Raw genomic sequence first — 24255 nt, 5'->3', positions numbered from 1 at the left:
CTTTCTTAAGAGCAGTATCATTTGTGTTATTCTGAGATTTTTGCAATTCTATGTCAAGTCTCAAGACACACAGTTAAAACAATGTGTTCTGCCAGTAACTTACTCCAGGGAAAAATTAGAAGCGTTGTCCAAACCAGTGTCTGCATGTCCAACAGGCTCAACTCTACTGTTGTCCTCCTCTGTCCGATCTTCATCCTAGATATTAAAATAAATAAATAATATTTTAAACCTTGGTTTAATTGATTAAATCATTTAAATATTGCCCTTTCATCATTTCCAGATTACTGGGGTAACCACATATGCAGCGGAAATGTGAGTTTCCACAACTACAAAAATCTTTTCTACTGCTGTCTGAAAGTGTTGTAAATTGCTTCTTGTCATTTTATGCATTTTTGTAATTATATTTATAGTTTAGTCAGTTTTACATCTTAATTTTACTATGGTTGTAAAAGCAATGCTACAGAAGCTATCACAGCCAGCCTTTTTTTACAAGGTATCCCAGCAAAAGCACAAAAATCAACTGATAGTCAGCAGTGTGTGGGCAAACTCCTTCCACACTCCCTCTGGGCAGGTTACTGGGGATTTCACACGCAAGACAGCACATCCAGGCTCATTTGCAAAAAGTTTAAAACATTATAAGAAAATGCAGATTGTATAACCCCATAAAGTACCAAAACCTCTTTAAACATTTTATCACAGGCCTTTATTAATAGCATGCCAGAAAAGGCTGACATCAAAGAGTTAGGTGAGGCTCTAATGCTAACCGATTGATTTTGTTTTTAATTTGACTTTCCAAAAAGTACATGCATTATTCACCAAATGTATAATTTTAACGTCAAAGTTGTGAATGCTATACTTTCAAATTTAGATCAAGGTAATTCAAGGACTACCAGCAAGAAGCTGTAAAACTGTTCTTATACCTATGTTGCTCATTAGAAGGTTATACTTTAAATTACCTGTGTGACCAAAGAGAAAATATTATAAAGTGTGAACAGTAGACATCAAGTGCAGACTTAGATTCTAGAGCTAGAGACATCAAGTCAGTAAAATAGTGATTGGTTTTGAGTACAGAAGAGTCAGAAAATATATTAAATTACTGACGAGATATTAGAAGCCAGCAGAGACAGTTGGTAATGCCCAATTGACATTTCCAATGAGAATCTGCAAAAGCAGGAGGCTGGATACATCAAGCTTTCATGGGCTGCAGATATGCCTCGTGCATCCTGGGTGCATGCTGTGTGAAGCCCAGCTACTTGAAGATTGATGATCCTCTGTTTTGAGAGGCTTTAATGTGCACTTCTTTGCCATCTATCTCTGTTAAGCATTAGGCAAGTAATACATTTCAAAGGCTACCCAGCATCTTGAACCTGCCCAGAACAACATTATTAATGTAACCAAGAACTGAAAATAAAATAATTTCCATATAGTAACAGTTGCTTATAAACCAAATATACAGGATAACCAATATAATTTAAAGGTATGATGTAAGTTAGTGTTTACATTTCTGTATTTAGTGATTTCACATGAAGTTCCATATATTCCACTGAATAAACGTTAAAAATAAATAACTATTCAAATCTCCACGACAATTCTAAACTTATATGCAAAACATTATATATAGAAACAATAGAAAATTTCAAGTTATTTCATATTAAAAAGAAGCATTCCACCTTGTTTCATACAGCATCATAGAGATCAACGTTGCCGTGGCTTTCTTGTTATGAAGTTATGGACACTGGTGATTGTAAAAACTACGTAAGTATTTATATTGCACTGAAGCTATTATGTTCAAGTCTAAAATCAGAGTTCCTGATGAAATACAGTTTTGAATCTCAGCTATGTTAAAAGGACATCACAAATGAATGTTACTTTGTTAATAAAATATTTCTGGCAATTTTCTATGTATAGCCTTTTCAAGAAGATATGCAGTAAGTAAATAGACATGTAAGAAGAGACTGAAATAATATCCTCCCTATCAGAGTATATTTGCCTCTCCTAATAAAAAGAAAAATCTACCTTTATGCTGTTTCATTTTAGCAGTTATCTATGTATGTACAATGTTATTATCACTCATCTAGTTCCACTTGAGTTCTAGACTTTAGTATTCTTCAGCCTTGTAAGTATTTCCCTTGACCAGTTTAAAATAAGTCTGTGCAAACTAAACTGCCCTTGCCCCACTCAGACTTGGCAGAAGTCCTCTGGACTTGCTCTCAACAGATCCCACTTTCTGTCACACCAAGACATAGCCATGCACAAATCAAGCTAAATCTTTGTGGAAATCCTTCTTTCCACCACTTCCCAGCCCTGATGGTATAATTATTCTTGTTCCCAGAGTCTCCTATTGTCAGCTCATGCTCAGGCCTCTTCACTTGTTTTACATCTAATTTTCTTTCTGTCCCACCAGATGGTCCAGAGGTTTGTTCTGCCAAGGGAAGGAACATCCCCCTGCCTTACCCTGAGCCAGCATGAAGGTGGCAGCCTACTTACCTGCCTCCAGCCTATACCATATCTTTAGTATTAGGATATAACACATCAGAAACTGCAAATGAAAAGCTATGTAAAACAGATGCTATCTGGCACTGTCACATCTACTTTTGGAGCCTTTTGTATTGAGAATTATAAACACAGCAAGTGTTGGAAGCAGACTGACTGTCAGTTATTCAAGCAATTAAGCAACGGCAGCTCCCCCACACCTCTGTCTGGCATTTCCCGGACAGCAGACAGATCTCTATCAAAAACATGCATGTGCCTGTAAATAGGTGCTTGGAACAGGAATCACAACCCTATTGAAAGTATTACTGCCATGATCAACAGATGTATGATGTATCCTTCTAATAATCTTTAATATTACAGTAATCAGGCTCTCTTTTCTTCTCAAAATAACACAGATTTCAATTTACATTGAAGTGAACGGAGAGAAAAATTGGACACCTGCAGAGGGATTTGAGTTAAAATTCTGATTTACTAAGAAAAGTAACTAGCTGTGAAAATCTCTGTAAAGAGCAATTATTTCTTTATTTGGAAAGTAGTTATCTTCTGAAAGGCTAATTCCACCTGGATATGCTATCATAAGGTAAACCAAGGAAAAGGACATTTAGAAGAGTAAGAAAGTTTCCAGGAAGCCAGATGGATATTATTGAAGATATTTCCCAAAAAATAACTAACGTGAGAAAACTTCCAAACTTATGAGGTTTCTTTTCTCTCTCTAAGCCCACAAAATTTCTGCTGATCAAAAGATAAAACCTTTTAATGTACAGCCACTACGAATAAAATTCTTTTTTTTCCAAAATTTATATGAACTAATTAAAAGATCATTTCATTTTTAGAGCACAGTGGAAAAATTAAAGAATTTCTTCCAGTATACTTCTACATACTCTTTATGTGTTTGGTATAAAGTTCCCCCAGTTCTTTTTTTGCTGAGATAACTCAACCAGGGCTTCTCAGCCAGGCCTTGCTGTGCCACCAGAGATGTAACTGTACATAAAGCACATCTGCTATCTGATTTAATACTAGTAAAAAGTTATCAAAATAAAGTTCTTAAATCTTGCCTTAGTTAATTTAAGATAATCACGATTTCAAAGAGCTGGACCTTTCCAAAATTCTTATGTCTTAAGAGTCAAATTTGTGCACGGGTACACAATAGAAGATTCTTGCAAATATTTTTAAAAGAAGTTTATGTAAAAGCATAAGCCACTATTCTAAAAACAAAACAAAAAACAAACAAACAAAAAACAACACAAAGCACCTTTTTTTTTCACTTATTCATTTTATAATAAAACTGACAACTCAAAAACTGCTCAAAATGCACTATCAATGCAAGTAGATCTGCATATAGCAAGGTCCACTTCACAGATGACCTGCACAGCATTAATAAAATACATGAAAAATTGCCAACTTGTTTTATAATTTTAAAGAAAATTTCCTCATCACCTAGGATCACAAAACCCTCAGCCAAGAAATCTTAGCATTATGCTTGCCAACAAAATATTATTCAATATATATGGACACAAACAGATCTTTTCTCAGATTACCTTTTCTCAGATTATTTCAAAGTGAAGACTGTCTTATTTCCAAAGCTTAAAACTATCCATGCCTTCCTTTTCTTAAAAAACATTTATATTTCATTACCTAAACATCAGCTTCTGCCTCTTATTAATCCACAATTACTATCAGTCACTGCTTTATCTACAAAGAACATTCCCACTCATTTCTGTTGTTTGATACACTTAGAATCATAGAATTTTTCAGGCTGGAAAAGACCCTTTGGGATCGTCGAGTCCAACATCATCCTTACTCTACAAAGCTCTCCCCTAAACCATATCCACCAATACAACATGTAAATGACCCTTAAACACATCCTGGGATGGTTACTCAACCACCCCTCCCAGGGCAGCCTAATCCAGTGTCTGTCCCCTTTTTCTGTGAAAATTATTTTCCTAATGTCCAGTCTAAACCTACCCTGTTGCACCTTGAATCTATTCCCTCTTGTTCTATTGATAATTACCTGTGAGAAGAGACCACACCAACCTCTACAGTGTCCATTCAGGTAGTTATAGAGAGGTAGCTATAGGACTTCAGGTAGTTACAGAGTTCTAGAGAGTTATAGAGTTATACAGAGAGGTCTCCCCTCAGCTTCCTCTTCATCAAACCAAACAGTCCCATTTCCTTCAATCTTCTCAATTTATTCTCCAGACCCTTCCCCAGCTTCGTTGCCCTCCTCTACACTCACTCCAGCACTTTGATATCTCTCTCATATTGAGGCGCCCAAAACTGGACACAATACTCAAGGTGCGGCCTTACCAGAGCTGAGACCAGGGGAACAATCACCTCCCTACTTCAGCTGGTCACACTATTTCTAATACAAGCCAGGATACCATTGGCTTTCTTAGCTACCTGGACACACTTCTGTCACCTATTCAGCCCCTTGTCAACTAAAATCCCCAGGTCTTTTTCTGCCTGGCAGCTTTCCAGCCACACTTCCCAAGCCTGCAGCATTGCACGGGGTTGTTGTGGCCCAAGTGCAGGACCTGGTACTTGGCCTTGCTGAAGCTCATACTGTTGACATTGGCCCATTGATCAAGTTTCTCTGTAGAGCCACTTGTAATCAGTTCCCAAATAACATGAGCATAACCTATTCATGTGCTATCCTCCTTTTCAGACAATCACCTGCAAAAGCAGCCATGGATTCAGTGAATGAATTTCTACATGTTTCATTTGTGTTGTCTTTATTTCTAGATGCCTAGTTCTAGTAAGTGCTAATGGCAATCTACTCCAGCGCAACACAATGGGAAATGGGCTCTTAAGGCACGCAAGAATTCTGTATAAATATGACTTTGTGCACTTAATCCCACCTCCCAATTTCAACTGCAACACCTCCACTCCACCAACAAGTGGAGGGAGGTGAATGGCTAATGGTTTGGGTTTGGTTTGGGTTTTTTTTTCAGATTCAGAAGGATATAATGATTATTTCATTATTGTCCAGAAAGAGATTGGTTATTTTAGTGAAAATGGTAGAAAAAAGGAGTAACTGCTTCCAAATTATTTGAGCACTCCATGGCAAGTTTGGCACCACTGACCAACACAAGGAAAAAAAAACTGACTGGTCATTTATGTAAACAGTAACTATCCTGTGCAAAGAAAATATCCAAATTACAATTAAAGAAAGGGAAGGTGCAAGTAAAGGTGTAAAGGTTATCATATGACATGTGTGCAAGGACCTGTGCTACCGTTTCACCACCAACTCCCCTACTACAACCAGCAGTGGTACATCCACTCCTCTTGTGCCTCCACCTCCACCTTCTACACCAGTTACATTCTCCATCTCCCAAAATTACGTCTTCCAGCCCTGACTTAGATGTTAATTGGACTCAATTTAGAAAGTTTAATTTTCTGCTTTGTCTGAGTACTTGGAAGGGATCATGAGAGCCTGGACAGGCAGGTACTGGTGCTCAGCACCCACCCCCCACCCATCCCACAGCCAGCTCAGCCACACTGCGGTGTTGTCACCTGGGACAGTATGCTCAACTGTTGTGAGATTTAATGTGTACAATGAAAAGAAAAAGTCTGGGAAATTTAGCTGTGAATTGTAGCAAATCTGTTCACATTGTACACAATCTAAGAGGAGGGTTTTTTGTTTGTTGTTCAGGCTTTTGTTAGCTGAACAAGAGACTGAGACTCAGCAGAGAGACAGGCTGACACGGGTAAACAAGAACTATACAATGGAACTGTCATTTAGAACATAATTAAACCTGTTTTCTGTTTTAAAAGTCTGCAGAGTACCTGCAGCAAAATATTTTCACACAAGGTGGATGTTCTCATTACATTTTTGCAACATTTCTTCTAGCATTAGCAACAGAGAGCAGAGTCTTGAAACAGCAAGATCTTGCAACCACCATGGTGAACAGGAAGGCTACCAGTGTGAGCAACATATGATAAATACATGAGACATACACTCCTTTGCAAATAAAAGTATTTCAGTAAACAGCTTCTGTGCTTTGGAAAGAAAATTGACACTTGCTTGTAGAGTAGCATTTAATTTTTTTAAAATTTTAGTGTAGTAAGTGAAAATACTATAAATACCAAACAGTACTGAACAGTATGTAACTTTCAACAGGTACTTAAAGGTCTTATTGTAAAAAACAGAAACATTATCAATAATTAGAAAAACCTCCTTTAAGACTGCACAGCAGTATTTTCCCCCCCAGCCAGGACACAACAAAAACAATGCTTATGTCATTAAAATATGTCCTTCCTTTCATCTTTCCCTTTTTATTGGCTTGCACTTGTCTGTAATGAATATTGAAGAAGAGACATTACTTGCTATTAGTCTCCTGGCAGCAGTGTTTTATAAATGTTTGTTTGGTCCTTGCAGCATAAAATAGGCTCTCTCTCGTATGATCAGATTTGATAGGAAACTGCTCCTAAGGGACCTGTTTTCCTGCATCTTATCTAGCACAGACATATCAGTGTCAGAATTTGTGCTAACGTTCTCACTTCTTGATTAACTGGCCAAATCTCCAGAGAATGACAATTTTCAATCAAATCTGAAGAGCAGTTACAAAGATAACACATGCAGGTGAAAGTAAGTTACTGAGTTAAAAAAGGGGGTTTCTCCCTCTTGAATGTTAACATATATACATACACAAAGAATTAGGTAAAAGCTTTGTGTAATCTACATCAGCCCTATACTAGATGATGTGCTATTATCAGTAATCCAGGGGAGACAGGTGCAAGAGAAATCCTACATTAAATCATCATCCACTTAAACAAAACAATTTAAAATCTTTAATATATAAACATATATATGTGTGTGTGAGTGTGTGTGTATGTTAATACTCTCCCTAGCTCTAAATCACCTCTATGTTATACATAGCCTTGTGCAGGATGGTCATCCCATAATTTGAAATGGCAATATTCATATAGTTGGTATATGGTATATGGTAGTTGCTTCACTAATCTGAAATGAAATTTGCCTTGCTGATTCAAATCAGTGTGTAGATATAGCACGCAGGCACAGAGGAGCAGAGAGCAGAAGGGATTTCCTAGGTCTCTGATGAATACCGAATTCATCCCCTGCTATCACAGACGATCATCTCCTGTTTCCCATTTAATATACTGATCAAGCCAAGCACTAAAACTGGTTGGCTTCATGGCAGCACTATTTCTGTTGTGAAGCATCTGGAAAGGAAATGTTTTTAGAGATTTAAAGAGAGATGTATTTGATTTCCTACTGTCCACAAAGCAGAATACCAGATAGCCAATTAATATAATTTGATACAATCTTCCTTTGACAAACCTGGGTGACACTGCATTTAGTTTTCACTACCATTTCTTCATGCCTAATGACTTTCCTTAAAACATATATTTATAGCCTTGTAACAGTCAGAAAAACTAGGCAAGCTCTGTAGAATCTCCATGATTTTGTAAAATGTATTAGTGCAGAGGTTTCCTGAAGTCTTTAGGGACTCAACAATCTATGATATGTCACTGAAATCACACATATATATTCTCTTGACAATTTGGTGGCACACCCCTGTATTGCACAGCTAGCCAGGCTACCAATGAGCACTACACAAGTCCTGCTCAGCCATTTAACAGAACTTCCACTAAAAAAGCTTTTACTAGATGATGCTGCAGTTAATTCCTTTTACAGTCGGCACTGCAGACAGCACTGAAAAGTACAAGAGATGCTTAGGGATCAGTAGATTAGAGAAAAGGTTTTCTTGGTATTGAATGTAATGTGAGACATTTTGCTGGTTTTGTTTCTTAACAGTGAAGAAAATCTCAGACCTTAATCTGGTAGCTTGCCAACAAACAGCATGAAATGCATTAAAACTCAGAGGGATGTTTTTTTGTTAATTAATGTAGCCCAATGGCCTATGCCTACCAGCAGAGCAAGCATTGAGGGGAAAAAAAATTAACTTGCATGAGTATTTTTCCACACACAAGGCAAATGGTATGAAATAGGATCTGATACAGAAAGAAAACCACAATAATGTCTAAAGCAATACTGATTCTCAAGCATTTCACTATAATCATATTTCGTAGTCTATTTGTTGTTTGGGTGAAAAGTATACTTGTTTTCTCCAGGCTGAGGATATCCTAATCCAGATCATTCCAGTGACTTCTCTGAGACTACTGACAGTCCAAAGTGGGAGGCAGAGGGAGGAGGCATGCTTTAAACTGATAGCTACAATAATTCCTACATCAAAAGTGTCTCTACAGATGGCAGATTTCAAATGGGCAACAAAAATATGTAGCTGTTCCCATGAGAACATTTTTGAAGGACACTTTAAAGAAGATTCAAATATTATTGTAGCATAACAACAGCTTCCTAGAGAGCCATTTTGCATCAGCTCAGTCTACAAATAACATGCATCACCTTAATACTTAGAGTATGTTAGAAAATACTGTAATGATAAGTTAGTTCCCTAATTGAAGACAGAGAGTTGGTTTTGTTCATCCTGAAAAAGAGAGGGCTCCAGGGGGACCTAATAGCAGCCTTCCAATACCTGAAGGGCACCTACAGTAAAGGTGGGGAGAGACTTTTTACAAGGGTTACCAGAGGACAGTGGATAATGATTTTAAAGTGGAAGAGGGGAGATTTAGTTTGACATGATCAGACAGGACATTCTAGCACTGTAAGTGCTTCCTGATGAGGATTCCACTAAAATGAACTAAAATTCCACTAAAGTTTTCAAAAAGCAATGTGATGACACAAAGTCAGCTAAAAGATTAGATGCAACAAAAATTAGATGCAAAAAAATACGAACCTCTCATGTGCTAAATATATGAAATATATAAAGCATGGATTGCCACACTTTCAGCATTGAGATACGTACCTAGAGAGCTCTGCAAAGATCAGTAACAAATCAGATGTCTCTACTGCATTACACAGAGAAGCATTTACCTGATAGATCCATTTACAACTATATCAAATTATCTCAAACAGATTGTTGCCTTAAAAATAAAATTGGTTTATTTTGTGTAACTGTCTAGTTACAGATTACAATCTGCTTTCCATTTTTTCTCAGGATCCAAAACATATCTTTTTCACAGAAAAAGCCTATGCACTTTGCTTGTTTTAAATAAGGTTTATTTGCAGATTACTTGCATGTTCAAATATCTGAAATTCTATACTCATCATATGATTCACAGTCTGACATACAGACCACCAGGAGGTGTCAATGTGAAAGAAATATTAGAGATCATGCTAAATACAGATTCCCATTCATACTTTGATGTTGGAGTCCTGAAATATTTTAAATGGAAATAGTTGTTAGCTTTGAAATGAAGGTACAATTATAGGTCAATGTTTAATCAAATTCCCCTGAAAGTTTATCTCAAGAATTTTTTTAACATTTACCTTGAATAATCATAGAATAATAGAATGGTTTCTGTTGGAAGGGACCTTAAAGACTGCCTAGTTCCAAGCTCTCTGCCATGGGCAGGGCCAGCTTCCACTAGACCAGGTTGCTCCAAGCCCCATCCAACCCGGGCCTGAACACTTTCAGGGAAGGCGCAGCCACAACTTCCCTGGGCAACCTGTGTCAATGTCTCACACTAAAAAGTGCCTTCCTAATGTAGAAATTATGCAAATAATGCAGGGATTACCTCAAATACAGAGACATGGTGAGAAAAAAGGAACGTGGCACTTGCTATGTAACAAACACATTTGTGTTTGATGACTTCCTATGCCATTTATTTTCCCCTTTCACTGTGTTAAACAATATATACATGTGCATCTGTATGTACCACCACCACCTCTAATTAATACATATAATACCCATATACTAAGACAAAATTGCCCCTGCATTGGCAGGTGTTTTACTCAGATTATTTCACAACAGGAGTGATTTTTACAAAATGAAGTCTAGCTTTCCTTATGAGCCTGAGTTACTCCACTGTTTCATGTTACACAGAGCTGTGATTTCAGGGCCAGCAAGGAATAAACAACTAAAGTTACTTTATAGGGAGAAGTTGATGCTTATTGAAGGAAAAAAATGCCCATAATATACTTCTAACATGGAGTGTTACTTTGGCATCCAGGAACACAGTCTTCTCTATATATATGTGGAGTATTGCATCCAGTTTTGGTCCCTGATCTACAGAAAGGATGCACACAGGCTGGAGAGGGTCCAGAGAAGAGCCATGAGTATGATCAGAGGACTGGAGCTCCTGCACTGCTACAGTACCTAAAGGGCAGCTACAAAGCTACAAAGATGGAGACTCTCTGTTTACAATGAGTCATCTGGACATGACAAGGGGCAATAGGCACAAGCTTCTCCTGGGAAGATTCTGTTTGAACACAAGAGGAAAAATTTTCACTCTGAGGACAGTCAGGCATTAGAACAGTCTACCAGGGGAAATGGTGGATTCCCCCAACTTGGAAAGTTTTAAGTCTCAGCTCATTGGGGTGTTGAGACATCTCAGATAAACAAGAATATTAGAAGGGTTGGACTAGATGATTCTTGGGGTCCATTCCAACCTGACATTCTATGATTCTATATATCCATGCATATATATGTTTTTAAATATAAATATATATTTAGAAGCTCTCAACAGCAAAGATATTGTTTGTTTGTTTTTTTAAAAGTAAAAATAAATTACATGGCAGTGGTACAACTAGAGTGTGTTTGGTTTTTTTGTTTAGCAGTCTAAAGTAGGTCAAGTTAGGCCCATCCATTAGTTGTCCTATAAATAGATCTAACACAGAGTTCACCTGCTTGTAACTAATGTAGAACAACCAATTTTAAAATATTTTTTTCATTTAATCTAACAGGTTAGCTTATTCTGTATATAGATGTTTTTAAAAAGAAGTCAAATCCTACCTAATTTTTAAAAGCTGAAGAAATTACAATTGATGCATGAAATTGGGACATGCACTTTTTTCCCCTGCAGAGAACCAAATGTACCAACCTCCACCTATAAGTTTAGAGATCTGAAAGACTTTTGCAGAAATGTATTATAGATGACTCACATAGTTTCCCCTTGATATCAAGACAAAGGAAAGGAGAAAATTCTGCATAAATCACTTCACATTTTCTCTGTAATGCACCTGAATATATTATTATTCACCTCACCTTTTCAAAGACTGTGATTCTCATCCATCTGAAGATTTTTTTTTATAAGATACAAAAAGCATTTCATATTTAGCAACTTGAATTTGTCATTAGGCAATTTTCAAACAGGTCTCATAGCTCTTTTATCCTTATTCATTTCTTTTTTTAATCTGAAATAGTCCCTTGTTGCTTGATTTGCAAATCTGTACCAGCACACAAGGATTTTACTTGCTTCAGCCAAGTACAGAAGAGTTCAATCCCCTCAAGTACTGAATGTAAGAGTCAATTTAGAAGCAAGCTAGAAGTACAGCACTCTGTTCTCCATCACAGAAAACATCATATTACTCACACAGGCATCTTAATAATAAAATTCAGTTCCAGATACTTTTCTTGGCATGGTTCAGGACTGTTTAGAGATGACATCAGAAGCTTCTTAAAGACTTGACTTTTTAAAAATTTAATTAAAATATCTGTTTTCCAATAATATAAAGTCCCTGAGTTGGTGAGAGTTTAAACTTAGCATGTATTCTTTAACTCTTAATTTCTCTTCATTTAGAAAACATAACTTTCAAATGTTTGGTATTTTTATTACAAAAGAGTTCTTGTTAATTTTACCCAAAGAACTAGAAAAGCATAGTAATACTATTTATCATCTTCATTCAAGAAAAGTGCATGGGTTTCCTCTCATTTAGATGGTGATTAATCTTTGGTTTATTACCTTTTTGTTTAAATTCCTACTGCTGGAAAATAGACACGTATCTGTTTTAAAGGTCTTTTGTGTTCCACATCATGTAGAAGGACAAACATACTCAAGCTAAGAGATCCCTAACTTGCTTAGTTTAAAGTTAGTTCTTCCTCCCCTAAAGAAACAAAATCAGGCAAGGTCCCGGACCCAAGTCCAAGGGCAGGAAGTTCTCCAAGGGAGTTCTGGCATCATGATGGCAATGAAGGGCCCCCATCCTCACCACAGAGACACCTGGGCCTGCTCTTGGTTCCTGTGCAACGTTTTTAACTGTTAAGATTTTACCATTTGGCAGTTTTATCTTTTACTTCTCTTTTGCTGAGATGCACAGTTGTGTGCCACTTTTTGCTTTCCACCTCACTGAGAAACTCCACTAAAATTGCTTCAGTTGAGTTTCCCTGTTATACCATAGCATTTTCAGTTTTGGTCTCTGCACAGCATGGATTTTACCTTAGGCATGAAATTCACCATATTAATAACAGAAAATACTATAGCATTTTTCATTGTCCTTTGCTCAATTTGTTTTGCTGAAGTCAACATGAAAAACAATTTCAAACTTCTCAGTAAATGCTTCATTTACAAATGTACTATTGCAAGTGCCTACAGGGTTACAATCTGGTCTATGACAATTTTATTAATTTTTTAATCAAAAGCATTAAATCAAATTTAAAATAAAAAGTACTCAGTACTTCTGTAGTGCCCTGCAGCACAGTATGGCAAAAGCATTTCATTGATGGGAATGGCTTGAACTTCACTGCACCCTTGGGAAGAAGATTACAAGTTATCCACACAATTCCTCTTTATCTGAGGAAACTGAGGCATAGAAGATTTCTTTCGATATTTTTGAAGTTCATCTCCATCCTTCGAAGCTTTCAGTTTTGGGTGATCTCTCTGAGATAGTCAAAGCCTTACTTTCAGAAAAATGTCGAATGGTTGCATGCATTCCTGAAGTGAACCAAAAAGGACATAAGCTAAAACGACCCTTTAAAAACAATATAACACTAAGCAAATTTCTGAAAATGTCAAAAAAACATCCAGACTCATCACTCCAGACACTAAGACACTGCCTATTTCAGGCAGCAGACAGCACCCATAGCTCCATCACCCACGGAGGCTGGGAGGCTGGGGAGGGGCTGGGGAAAGCACTGCTTTCCTCAGAGCATTTGGTCCCAAGCAGGTGCAGGTGCACACCAGTCACTGTCATGCAAAACTCTTACATGATACAGGATGAAATCATGACACCAAATAAGATCTCTTGTCCAAAATGAACAAAGTGTAAGACATAATACAGGTGCCAGAAACCCAGTTCCAGAAACCCTCTGCAAATCAACTCTAAGTTATACAGAAAGGAAGACATTTCAAAAAAATTATTCATTTAGTGCCATTGGTTGCACCAGAATAGGTAACACTGTCTCAGTATAATTGACTTTTTTAACCATTCTCAGATAAAGACTTCAAATCAGAGCAGACTGAAATCAGCCCATGTGAAGGAAATGCAGTACTCCCAAGAAACTGTATTTCCATTGTGTTGTCCATAACAACATCTCAGTTTGGTATTTCATTGTCCTGCAAAGCCAGCAAAAACCACAAACATGGGCTGTTGAAAGCAGCAGTCCCATCTTTCACCCTCTCCAGATGATCATGTTCATCACTGGATCCCTCTGTCCACCTTCTCTTTTCTGCTTTTTCAAGCATTTTTATGACTACACAAAAGACTTAAATGTTTAATAAAAACAATTTTAATTAGTTGTTTCCCAGTTTGGCCCAGTTCAGTCTAATTAACTGTCTCATAAAAGCTTAGGGAGGCAGCAAGCATGGTCAAGATTGCTTCTTTCAGCAGCACAGATGACTAAGGATCTGCAACACGGTGGCCCCGGACAATTGTTTGAAAGGATACTTTTCATCTGCAGTTTTGCATATAGCTCAAGACATTCTTTTCATCATTTAATAACTTGCACTGCTCTAGGTCCATTCTCATTGTCTCCTTCTCTTACCTCCTTCAAAATCCTACCTATTTTCAAGTAATCTAAATAATTGTGTCTGGTTCACTAAAGTTGCCAGCTCAGCACTCGCTCTCTTTAAAAATGAGCATGCTTTTTAAGAATAAATCCCTCTTGCCCTTGTATCCTACTGACCTATATTCCATAATTTGTTTTTCTCTCTGCCAGTTTCTAATTAATAGTAGAATTTCATTTGCCAAGACATAAATAGTTGGTTACAAATTACTCAAATTCCACCATCTTCCCTAGATGAGATCAAATTCAGACAGGAGCACAATATTTTTACATGGTATTTCCTGAGTTCATTAAAAGTTAAGATGCATAAACAGAAGGGAAAAAACACACACATTTTGTATCTGAATTCCTTTTCATCCATCCCACTCAAGGAAGGTATGGAAGTCCTCCCTACATTAGAGAAGCATGTGTCCAAGTGCCTCTCTTCATCAAAAAGCCATAGTACTTCATACACAGATGTCCACACACTCTTTTAGAGTCAACTACAGCATTCTTGAGAACAAAATTTCTATAAGGAACCAGAACAACTTATGCCAATTAGGATTAAAAAGAGGTAGGCATGGTTAAACACCAGATTTAAACATTTTGATTTTGGCAAAAGGTTTTCTTCATTACCACTTAATCAGTTATATCAATTTTCGAACAATCAAATCCCAGATGCGTCAGTCAAGGAAGCTTGTTGAGCCTAAGGCCTCCTTGAAGAAGTGCTTCTTCCAATACCTATTTTCAGAACCTGGAAAAAACTTTTAGGAAACCAGGGTAAAGCAAGCACTTTTATCCTACCAGTCTACAGGTTTTTTTCTTCAAGCAGTTAAAATGAAAGCTTGAAGAAACCTGAAGAATGAGCAAATGCTGGGGTTTCAAAAAAAAAAAAAACAAAAAAAACCCCAACAACTTTAGAAGATCTTGGCAGGATATTTGGGCACTTCCCAGTTTCACAGAATACATTAATATATCCAGTTTCAGACTAGCTAGGTGGGCTAAGCTAGTATCTTGTCATGGCCAGATCTGGCTATTTCAGAGGACAGTGCAAGAGCTGATCAAGTAAATCAGCAACAGGCTTTTCCCTTGTCCTTGGAAGGCTAGGTTTGGTGGCATTAGGACTGGAATGTATTTTGTACTTTCTCAAATGCCATCAATATACTGGCTTGCCAATACTCCTGACTAGGTGGGAAGGAAAAAAATCATTTGCTTTATCATCACTGAAGTCAAATCCTGAACAGACTAGACAGTGAAGCTTTGAAATAATTCAACCAATTCAGTATAATGGTAAGGTCAGTTTAAAAAAAAAAAGAAAGAAAAGAATTCTATGACAAAGGCTGTGGTTTCTCATTGAAATTAATAAAGCTCACGGAGTTCACAGAGAATTATTTAATTTGAAGAAAATATGGGGACAAACAAACACATTAGTTTAAAACCCTGAATTTTCATTTAATAAAGTCAGCAGAAAGAAATGTCTTGCACACATATGCAAGAGGAATGTTTTTTAAAAATGCAGTTGTCTTTCTCTTCATACATATAATCAGGCTGAAGGCAATAATGAACAGAGAAAAAGAAAAAAGTGTATATAGACACAGAAAAAAAGGAACATTAAAACAATTTTAAAATAGAAAAGCTAGTACTTCCTTAAGGGACTGACAGCAAGTTAATGTTACCTAAAGAATTAATAATCTGAAAGAGCAAGTTAAAAATAAAGTGATGAAATTTGCCAGTGAAATACAACACAGTTTCAAACAATCCTTTAAAACATGATCAATGAGCTTTGAGAGACTTTCCAGACATATATATCACCCTGGTGGACTGAGAAGCCTTGTGAATGAGGAAAGTGAAGCTTCAATAAATATAAGATATTGCATTCCGAGAAATGCAGTCTAGTCTAAGCCTCAAAGGGAACTATGTTGCAAAAAGTAGCATCCATTTTCAAAAAAACCTTATCAAAATCACCTCAAATTAAAAAAATAGTATTACTATTAACATAGATTTAATATAGCTGTTTTTTACTGCAGCATCAAATATTTTTTCTCTAAAATTAATTTAAAAGAGCAATTCCCAGTCTTCTGTCCTCTTGGGGTAGTATAAATGAATATTAATGTAGTATGCACTTATTCCTACTGCAGATGAATAAAAACAAAAAAAAAAATGTACAACTGTACAACAGCAAATATTAACAAAGAAAATTAATCAAAAAACATAAGTAGCAGTGAGAACAACATATTACTGGAAAGATATCCTGGTTTGGGGCAGGAGAGAACTATACTCTTCTGCCTTATTTACCAAATCCACAACTTCTGAGAAAGCAAACACAGACAGGTAACCTATGGCCTCACTATATAGAAAAGTACTCTATTTTCCTTGTTTTAAAATAAATTCCTGGTCTAATCGACCTGCACACAGCACACTGATGTAGACCTGGCAGCTACATTTCCACTTGTGTGTCTCTTTGGACATCATTGGAAATTATTTATCCTCCTGGTGAAAATCAGTATAGGTAGAAAGGATTTAGAAACATAATAAATCACAGTACAGGATAAAGTGTGCAACCTTGTGTATGTGGAGGATAGCAGCAATACCTATGACCATCCACTCTTAGAATGATCACACAAGAAAGGCAGACTGAGAGAGGCACTTTTTGCATTTATACTACGTGCTACCATAGACATCAAATGGAGCAAGGCCCACATGCACACAGAATAACCAGCATTCTAGTAGTGCGTATACTCAAGCAAACACATTTAAGCACTGGAAAGTTGGAAGTTCTTTGTCTACATAGTAGTTCATCTAAATAGTGTTCGAGAATTAGCACTTCCATAACAAAATAAAGTAGTCAAGAAGAGGAGATGATGGGTTTAGAAACCTGCTTTTGCCTGTAAGCTAAATCCTGAAACATACAAACAGTGAGTTGGTATATTATGATTAACATAAAGAAGGAGTAATTGCAAGTCAAAGAATTATAGGATGGTTAGTATTGGAGGGGGCTTTAAAGATCATAAAGATACAACCCCCCTGCATGAGCAGGGACACCTCCCACTAGACCAGCTTGCACAAATGCTTGATAGGGAAGAAGATCAGAACAGAATTTCCATATGGCTGGGAGAAAGGAGGTGAAATGAGGCAAAATATAAGAACAAAATCCTTAATGGTGTGATATAATGTGTTGGGACTAGATGATCTTTTAAGGTCTCTTCCAACCCTAGCCATTGTGCGGTTCTACATCTCAGATTGAGAAAGTCTCCCAAGCAAAGAAGCAAGATCCCCACTGTTCAACACATGTAAAAACAGCATGGACAAAGAACTACAAGATAGGCTACAGGGAATAACTCAATACATAGTAAGAGGATGGTTCAGATGACTTAAAAATATAACAGGATTTAAAATGACTGGATAATTCTATTATCATTAACCACATTCACTGTAGTACAAGCTAAAACACTGTTGCTATGGTAATCAATCCTTATGTGTCGCTGCAGAAAATGACTGCAATACATGGGATGGAAAATGAATGGAACCAGCCCGTCCCATTCTCAATGAATTCAATGTACCAGTCAGCTGGGAAACTACCTAACATGAAAGCTTACATCTAGCTTCCCACAGGCCTTTTAATATATATATATAGTAACACACAAGTGAGTGTCTGGCATTCAAATATGGGCTACTCTTAGACTTACACAGCCAGTACAGATTTGAGATGCTGCTGGAAATGGATGGACTGCTCTCATCACTGCACTTTGAACCCCTTCTCTTAATATGATTTGAATTCTCTCAGTCCAAAGTAAACCAACACTATGGGAAAGACCAACGCACACATGCTCTGTGCACATGCCATTACAGCTCCATCTTGTGAGAATATGAGACCTACTTGGTTTTTATGTGAAAGGCAAGAAACAAGTCAGCAGTGACAACCTTTTTTGCTGGCACTTTCTAAGTAGCCCCATGGACAACAAACCACAGTAGTGGCAGCATCCTACTTTTTATTCTTAATTTATACTCTTAACTGAAAACTTGCAACTTCTTAAGATTCAAGCCACAAGAAAACAAATGATCAGCAGACTCTTTCATCACCTATTACCAAGTCTAAATCAATTCCACGCTTGCATGTGTATTATTACAGGGCTGTAACAAAGTGCACATCTCACAGTACACTGGGAATGAGTACTGGTTTGCTCACTCAGCTTTCCCCTTTACTTACAGTAACAGAATAGTTGTCAGGAAATTGGGAAGTAAAACCTGGCAGTAATATAATCCTCAGAGTCAGGAGAAATTTTGGAACTCAAATTTGGAAAAACTGAGTTTAAATCATTCCTGGTATCACTCACATAGGACTCATTTGAATCCTTATTACGGAAACCAGAAAAAAAAACATGTTTTTTTAATGACAACTGAGGATTTAAAATAAAGCACTAACATCCCTCTTCCTCCAAAATAAAAGTTTCCAGCAAAACACAACGGGAATTGTGTGGAAGAAGTGAAAAGCCATCAAAATCTCCCAGTTTTGTAACAACGTAAAAAATAGTTACAGAGTGGAAATACAAAGAAACCTACATGCATATGGAGACAGAAGAGGAAACACCCAATTCCACTCCTTAGAATTTCACATCAGCACTTTCTTTTAGAAATGATTTCTCAAATGAACAAAGTAGTTCTCTTAGTCTTTGGAAAGTGCACAGCATTGCTAAAAAAGTGAGCCAAAGAAGCCCTTGCAAACAAAAGGGTCTTGTAGAATATGGGAGCCACATATTCTAAAAGGAAGATGTTTCTCTCTACTAGTGCTGGTATTTTAATATGACTTTTTTCACTGTTTTGGGCAGGTCTATGCAAAATATTCATTAGAAAGTAGAGAAAAGAAAAAAGTAAAAAAGTAAAAAAACAAAACAAAACAACCATATTCTCATTTGAAAATCAACTATGAACAAATAAGTACACCAGAAAATAAAAATAAGCTTTAAAATTCTCAGTTGCAAAGTATGCGTAAGAGGTCAAAAAAAAAAAACACAGCTTTTTTTTTTTTTTAAAGCCATTAAATTCAACCTTAAGGAGTTCAACTTTAAGTGGGAAGCAAAACATATATGTCAAGGAAAAGATCAGAGAAGCAGTGGTATTTTCAATATTCATAAACACATACAGAAGCAAACATTTGATAGATGTGCTATACAGTTACCCTCATACATTGAAAATTTGTTTACATAATGTATTTTTTTTGTTAGGGGGATAAGCAGAGAAAATGACTGAAGTACTATCAGAAGACACTTGAAATGCTAGAACATGCCTGAATTTATGAGATATTTATTCAACTGATGAAGATACATCCTCTTTATTGAAAACAGTCTGTAATGCACTGTGTGTATATTTTGTTTCTATTTTAATATATTTCAATAGTATTTTTCTTGGAATTTAAACAAAAATGTTCCTGCTTGTGTGGGTTTCAGTTGCTGGTGCCAAAACTTCAGCCAATGTTTCATGAGAAAATTACTGAATTATGTCTGTTTATGATTATAACACAGATTTCTCAAGAAAATTATTCCCTCTTGGGCATTAAAAACTAAATGAGTATGAAAGACTAGAATGTGTTAAATGTGACCAAGCTAGATTTTCCCGCCAAAATGCTTCAATTTAATCCAAACTAATTTTTTAAAACTTAAACAAAGTCCCAGAACAGTTATTTCAATTCCAAAAATGACATGAACTTACTAGAGGAGGCTCAATAAAAAGATATCATTAAAAAATCAAAACTGTGAAGGCCTAGAATTTTACCATGCAATTGCTGTAAATATTTTTTTTAATGCAAGTTCATAGATGAGTCAAATAGAGCATGTGTGAGAAAAAGAAAGAAATCCCAGTGCAATTGAGAAATTAAACTGAAAAATTAAACCAAGGAGCCAAAAACCAGACACACAGATGGTAAAACCTGGCAAAAAGAAAAAGTAAAAATCATGTTCTTAAGTACCAACAGATGCAGTAACTTTAAAATATTACTCCTTGAGGATACACAAAGACAATAATCCCAGATTGTGATTTCTGGGCTAGTCTACTGCTGCACTAGAGCCACAAAATACACCGTATTTTACAGATTTAAAATGATGTGTCAGAGACACCAGTATCTTCACTAGCAGTCTACTAAAATAGAAGGAAAGAAAATTAAACTATCCAACACTATAAAATTATTGTCTTCAGGAAAAAAGCATACATTTAACTGTGTAAATGAGATAAGAGAGGTGACTTACAGGATCCATTTACAGTTATAATATTATACGACTGAGCATGAACTGCTTATTTGAGTAGTTCTGAAACATTCCTTCTTGAAATGATATTCAAGCTTCTTGCTCTGGAGGGAAGTGAGACTGTGAGACTGTGTTTCCCAGATTCCACGTTAATAAATTCTAATAGTTTTTCTGACCTCCAACCTTATTTAGGATCTCCTTGATTTCAATCACCACAATTACCTAAAAGCTATCCCGACTCAGAGTATGGTATTAAAAGGGAAAGAAAAATAATCCACGATTTTAAAACTGAGAAACAGATGTGTAATACCTATATGCTTGAAGCTCAGCCTTTGTTGAAAGATCATCTTAAAACAGAACTAGAAATGAATAATTAGTAGGAATAGTTTTTAAAAGCATTACTTAAGACTGATTTTCCAGACTGTTACATGAATTAAATTGATACTGCTACACATGACTGAGCAAACCCATCACTTTAATTTCAGTCTAGCTGTAGCTATATAAAAAAAAAAAAGACTGCCTTTTTGGGAAAAAGAAAAAAGGAAAAAAAAAAAAGTCAAATTCAAAGGAGACAAAATGATTTTTCTTTACTACCTCTTTCAGTATGTTATGCATAAGTTTACACTGGGCACTTTCTCCTCTGAAAAAATTACTCAAGTTATTAGGAGTGAGGATTTCACAATATGGCTGCATTTAAAAACACAATTACAAGAGAAACGTTTTTCTTAAAGTAAGATTTCCTATTTATGTACAGATACATTTAAACACATAAATATACACATATAAATTTGTGGGCTGACAATGACAGCACTTTAAAACACTGCTCCTAAAAGGGGGCACTTAAGTAAGTGTTCTGTTTCTAATATATAAGGAAGCACAGACACGTACTTCATTTAATACTAATATATATATGGATGAGAAGTAAGAAAGCTGGATTATAAAAATGAACAAGAAAGCTTGCTTTGTGTTAACTGGCAAACAGAAATATGCTGTCATGAATCAAATAAATTTTGTCTTCTGCACAGGCTCCATATTTGGATGACCCAGCAAGGTCTCACTTCTCACTAGGACACCCGCCAGCTTCCCACCAGCGCAAGCCAGCAGAGCTTCAGCAGCAGCTGCTCACCCTGCTGGAACAGCCCGTGGGGTGGTTCCAAAACAACACCCAGCAGCCTTAAAGAGACTCCCAGATGCAGGCTGCAGACACAAGTGCTGCTCTGAGTTCACCCCAAGTTTCTGAGGCTTAGCTTTAGAGCAAGACAAGTCAAAGCGTGCCTGACAACAGCCCTCTCAGATGCCCCAGGCCCAGCATGGTAGGGCACAGCTTCTTTTCAGCTGGGCCTCTTTTGATATGTACATGCACATGCAGCTGTAAAATGAAAAAAATCATCAGAAATCGCATTGCAATGAGGTTGGAAATTCACAAAAATTCAGATCTAATAATTTCTTCTGGTTTTTTTCCACACCGTTCCCAGACTACATTCCAACATTTTCTGCTGCTCACTCACACACCAGCACAGTGCTGAAGTGCCTCCTACCCAGTCTTGGGTTTTCTGTAAAACTCACATTTGTTAATTTAGATGGGAAATGGCAGAGTCTTTGAGCCCCATTAATTTCACCTACCCAGAATGATGCAATACACACTATTCTACTGAAGCTTAATATTATAAGATGCTGCTTTTGCAAAGAGAAAAATTTTACTGACTTTCAAATCATCAGAAAAATCCACCAGTTTTGATGACAGGATGACTTAAACATGAAGAGAAAGCTATGGTCTTGCTTTATGAAATCTGCACTTTGTTGTAACAATTATTGCCTAGAAAATCAAGATAAATAAAAATGGTATGATGGAATACTCAATGTAACTTTCAATAATTTCAACTAGAGATGCTCACAGATACGACCGCTTTCTTCTGGGACATTTAATTTAGTCTGTGCTTTGGATAAATGAGCTAAATTATAAGCAATCATAAATTCCTACACATTACGAAAGTAAAGATTTTTTTAAGACAAATGAGGGTATCCAAAAGGAAGAGGAAATTAAGTTTTGATAGAAAGTGATTAAACACTGGCTTCCTGCCTAGTACTCTGAAGAAATACTCAAGAGGACCAGAGGTTTTGTCCATACTGAATACCTCACTCCTTGGGTGTTTATTCCACAGTCTGTAAAAAGGTTTGCTATACAGCCTAAAGCATAACTGAATTAATTTATTTATTTTTATTTTTCATTTCTTTTTTTTCCCCATTTTGGAAGCAGTTCCATATATATGCTGCCCTTAATGTTAAACACTGAAAACAAACACTATTCTAAATGGCAAATATGCTAAAATAAGAATAGTCTACATAGATTTTGCTCTAATTTACTAATAGGCAACTCTGGGCTGGAACAGGGAGTGTAAAAATTTTCAGTCTAAATCAATTTAAAGTAATCACATGCAGCTGGCATGAAAATGAGTGATAGCTGAATATGGAATCTGGGCGAATATTTTTACTCTTAAAATATCCCACACAAGAGATCAAAACCTTAAAGGAATATCTATTTCAAAGTTAAATCTTTACAGCAGTATACTACAGAAAATCTTCAGTTCATCAATAGTTTTTAGTGCTTCACATGTTTCCCATGGATAGTTTCCTCATGGGAACACCAGTTGTGCTGTATTTGTTTCAATGCCACCTTCCCTGTGCAGGGGACCCACCTCAGCCACAGTAACTGCATCAGACACAAGTCAATTCTCCTTCTTTGGCACAGGGATTCAGACAGGATTCAGAAAAACCCCTTACAAGTGCTAAAAAGCAGTTGGCAGTTGCTGGGATCTTATGAAAACACTTATACATTATTTATCAAATCAGATCAAATAAAATAAATTTTAAAAGAAAGAGACAGATTGTTGTTTCTTTTGTTTTGCATGTGACACATAGAAGAGTAAATAACATTTTTGTACAACTTGGTCTTCTTAAGCAACCAAATTCCTATTTTCCTTGCTTGCTCTCTCCCCAGACCTGGAAACTATTAGAGCTGACCATTTCATATGCAACTCCAAGTAGTTTCGAGACACATTTAGAGTGGACTTATTTTCAAATCAGTGAATGACTTGTCAAGGCTGGTCCATTGTCTTCCTTTGTCTTCCAGTTATAATGATGAAATACACTAAAATCTTATGGTACATAGCATCAACTAGGTCATATTACGTAATTCCATTCACTTAGTTGCTGCACTCACTAAATCTTGCTTTGTCACCTCATGAGAAATCATGACATTTCTCAAAGTATCCTATAAATTACAGTAACCACTTAATACAGCCAGAGTACTACATTCAATAATGAAAAGCTCATACTTAAGCAATAAAATCAAGATTAAATTTAAAACCCAAAATAAAACAAAACCCCACACAAATTACTTCCACATAACTCAATTATTAACTCCAAGTTATACAATATCATTCCCCTTTTACAGCAAAGACCAACCAAGTGAATAAAGTGACCTGTCCACACAGGATTTTGAAAAGTAAGTGCCTTTCCTATTTCCATTAATGGAAGATAAATTAACAATCACTTCCACAAGACACAGAATAAATTTGGCCCTTTTCTGAAAATGTCTGCCTTATAATTAGTGATTGACAGAAAGAAAAAAATCTAAAAATTGTCCTGCTGTTATTAAAATCAACTCTATTTGGATTTAACTGACTTGCGTGACTAAGCAGTGATTTACCTGAATCTCACTT

General features: G+C 36.4%; 1 protein-coding gene across 11 annotated transcripts in view; it reads right to left on the bottom strand.

Annotated features, from left to right (window-relative positions):
• The window catches only part of PARD3 (par-3 family cell polarity regulator), a 435816-nt gene that overhangs the window by 218144 nt on the left and 193417 nt on the right, over positions 1-24255 (bottom strand). For all 11 annotated transcript variants that reach the window (XM_008503892.2, XM_030444951.1, XM_030444949.1 and 8 more), the window contains one exon: positions 104-195. In XM_008503892.2, the coding sequence (XP_008502114.1) occupies positions 104-195 (92 nt within the window). The remainder of the gene's footprint in view (positions 1-103; positions 196-24255) is intronic.

Source organism: Calypte anna, chromosome 2 (genome assembly GCF_003957555.1).
Source record: "Calypte anna isolate BGI_N300 chromosome 2, bCalAnn1_v1.p, whole genome shotgun sequence".
Classification (NCBI taxonomy): Eukaryota; Metazoa; Chordata; class Aves; order Apodiformes; family Trochilidae; genus Calypte; species Calypte anna.
This window is presented reverse-complemented; position numbering and strand designations above follow the sequence as displayed.